Source organism: Melitaea cinxia, chromosome 12 (genome assembly GCF_905220565.1).
Source record: "Melitaea cinxia chromosome 12, ilMelCinx1.1, whole genome shotgun sequence".
NCBI lineage: Eukaryota > Metazoa > Arthropoda > Insecta > Lepidoptera > Nymphalidae > Melitaea > Melitaea cinxia.
This window is the reverse complement of record NC_059405.1, coordinates 6,477,206-6,480,162: the sequence shown is the minus strand read 5'-3', so window position 1 is coordinate 6,480,162 and position 2,957 is coordinate 6,477,206. Positions and strand designations below refer to the sequence as shown.

The following is a 2,957-nucleotide window of genomic DNA, read 5'->3' as shown; positions in this document are numbered from 1 at the left end:
CAGCTGATTCCTGCAACCGAACTGGCTCCGCACGTATCGGCTTGCCGTTCCTGCGGATTAAGTCAGCTAGGTCGAGAGGGTGGGCGTGGGTCTTGGGCAACCCTGCGTTTTCCTTAATCTGTGTCCCAGGCGACGCAGTGTCTGCGGAGAGGTCACTCTGCCCACGACAGTGCTGCTGCGTGGAAAACAACACGGGGAGTGGCAGTGACCGGTTATAAGTCCGCATATAATAGGCGTCAAGTGCGGGCGCCAGGGGTCACTCTCGTCAGTGGGAGGGTTCATCGAAGACCCATTGATCGGTTACCGCCCGCTTAAACCGGGCAGCCCCCGGCCAATTAGGTACCGATCCGCCTCGTCGTGGATTTGCTTCTTTAGGGTGTAGGAAGCACTAGTAAATCTAGAAAGTTCACGTCGTTACCTGGAACCACACCTGGATCTAAGCAGCAATTAAAAATACACACCAAAAACCCACTTTTCATGCGTTTATCGACATGGAATGTCCGTACGATGAGGACAGGCTTCCCAGACACCAATGGAAGCTCAAATGGCGCTGACGACCTGCGCAAAACTGCCTTAATCGATGTCGAGCTCAAAAGACTTAACATAGCGGTTTCCGCACTGCAAGAGACCAGATTACCGGACGAAGGCTCAATACGCGAGGCCTCATATACATTTTTCTGGAAGGGAAAGGACTCTACTGCCGCACGTGAGCATGGCGTTGGTTTCGCAATCCGCAATGATCTCCTTTCCGCAATCGAAACTCCTCGAGGAATTTCGAAGCGCATTATGGTGTTGAGGATGCGAAGCAACTGCGGCTTTGTTACTTTTATTTCCGCATATGCCCCAACACTAGTTTCACCTGACGAAGCCAAAGACCAATTTTACGACCAACTCACTGAGACGGTACGTGGCGTAAGTTCTAGTGACAGACTTTACATCTTGGGTGACTTTAACGCCCGGGTCGGCCAGGACAGCTCTGCTTGGCCCGATTGTGTGGGCCCCCACGGCATTGGAAAACTCAACGAGAACGGACAACGTTTACTTGAGTTCTGCTCGAGCCAATTGCTGTGTGTGACCAATACTTTCTTCAAGGGTAAGCCTATGCGTAGGGTGTCCTGGAAGCACCCTCGCTCTGGTCACTGGCACCAGCTAGACCTAGTCCTCACCAGAAGAAAAGACCTCCGCGAAACCATTCACACGCGTACATTCCACAGCGCGGAATGTGACACTGATCATTCCCTAGTAGTAACACGTGTAGCCCTGATCCACAAAAAGATTCATTCGTCCAAACCACCTGGTAAGAAGAAATTAGACCTTCCTAAAACTAGGCATGACGATTTGATTCGTGATTTTGAGGATTTGGTACGTAAGGAGACTGAAACTTGGGATGTAAATGCGACCGTCGAAGACGAATGGAGTAATGTCAGAGCTCTTCTCACGGAAACAGCTGCCAAAGCTTTCGGCTATCAGAGAGCTAAATCTCAAGACTGGTTCACTGAAAATATAGAGCAACTTTCACCCTTGCTTGACTCTAAACGCGACGCTGCTCTTGCTCACCGTCTGAATCCTAATCCAAAGACGCGCGAAGAGCTTACAATTTCTAAAGCAGCTCTTCAACGCAGCACACGCCACTTTGCGAATGTCTATTGGACCAATATTTGCCACAACATCCAAGCGTGTGCAGACTCAGGAAACTTCAGCGGTGTGTACTCTGGTATAAAACAGGCCATCGGCCCAGTTTCCAAAAAGACAGCTCCCCTTAAAGAAGCTGATGGCTCTGTTATAACAGATCGTCATCGTCAAATGGAACGTTAGGTAGAACACTTCACCACTCTCTATGCAACTCCAGTCAGCATCGAACCGGAGGCTATTCAGAGCATGCCTAAACTGGATACTTGGAGTCAATTAGACGACCTACCTACTATAAGGGAATACCACATTGCTGTAAAGCAGCTTAAGCGCGGTAAGAGTCCTGGTAGTGATGGAACCCAAGCAGAAATACTTAAACTTAAGTGCGTGTCACCTATTCTGCACAGTCTGCTGTGTAAGTGCTGGGAGGCGGGGTGCGTGCCTCGGGATATGCGTGATGCCAACATCATCACACTATACAAAGGGAAAGGGGATCGCGGCGATTGCAACTCCTACCGTGGTATTTCCCTTTTGAGCTCAGTCGGCAAGCTATTTGGACGTGTAATATTAGGAAAGCTCCAAAAACTTGCACATCGCGTATATCCTGAGGCACAGTGTGGTTTTCGCCCCCGGCGTTCCACAGTCGATATGATTTTCTCCCTTCGCCAATTACAGGAGAAGTGCAGAGAGCAGAAAACGCCATTGTACGTGGCGTTTGTTGACTTAAATAAGGCCTTCGATACCGTCAGCAGGGAGGGTCTTTATACTGCACTGAAATGCATTGGGTGTCCACCGAAACTCTTGAGCCTTGTTCAATCCTTTCACGAAGATATGAAGGGCGCTGTAGTTTTTGATGGCCAAACGTCTGATCAGTTCGAAATGCGTAGGGGTGTCCGTCAGGGCTGCGTGTTGGCTCCTACCCTGTTTGGTATATTCTTTTCGATTATCCTAAGAACTGCTTTCGGCGACAGCCAACAGGGCATCCACCTTCATACAAGAGTAGACGGAAAGCTATTCAACATCTCACTGCTTCAAGCTAAACGAAAGCGTCATGATCTTTTCGTTGACTCTTTGTTATTTGCCGATGATGCAGCTTTTGTGGCAAACTCAGTTCTCGAGCTTCAAACAATCATGGACAAATTTTCCAAAGCAAGCACTTTGTTTTCCATGTCCATAAACCCCCAAAAAACTGTGGTTCTAGCGCAAGGCAGTGCAGAAATACCTGCAATAATGCTGGATAGCACTGCTTTACAAGTGGTTGATAGGTTCTGCTACCTGGGATCGACTGTCTCGAACAATGTCTCTCTAGAAGCAGAGATCAATACTCG

General features: G+C 48.9%; 1 protein-coding gene across 1 annotated transcript; it reads left to right on the top strand.

Annotated features, from left to right (window-relative positions):
• Window positions 1-507: 507 nt before the first annotated feature.
• Window positions 508-1,815, top strand: LOC123658690 (craniofacial development protein 2-like). Its single transcript, XM_045594043.1, has one exon. It carries the CDS (start codon window positions 508-510, stop codon window positions 1,813-1,815), a length of 1,308 nt encoding a protein of 435 aa, XP_045449999.1.
• Window positions 1,816-2,957: the final 1,142 nt, after the last annotated feature.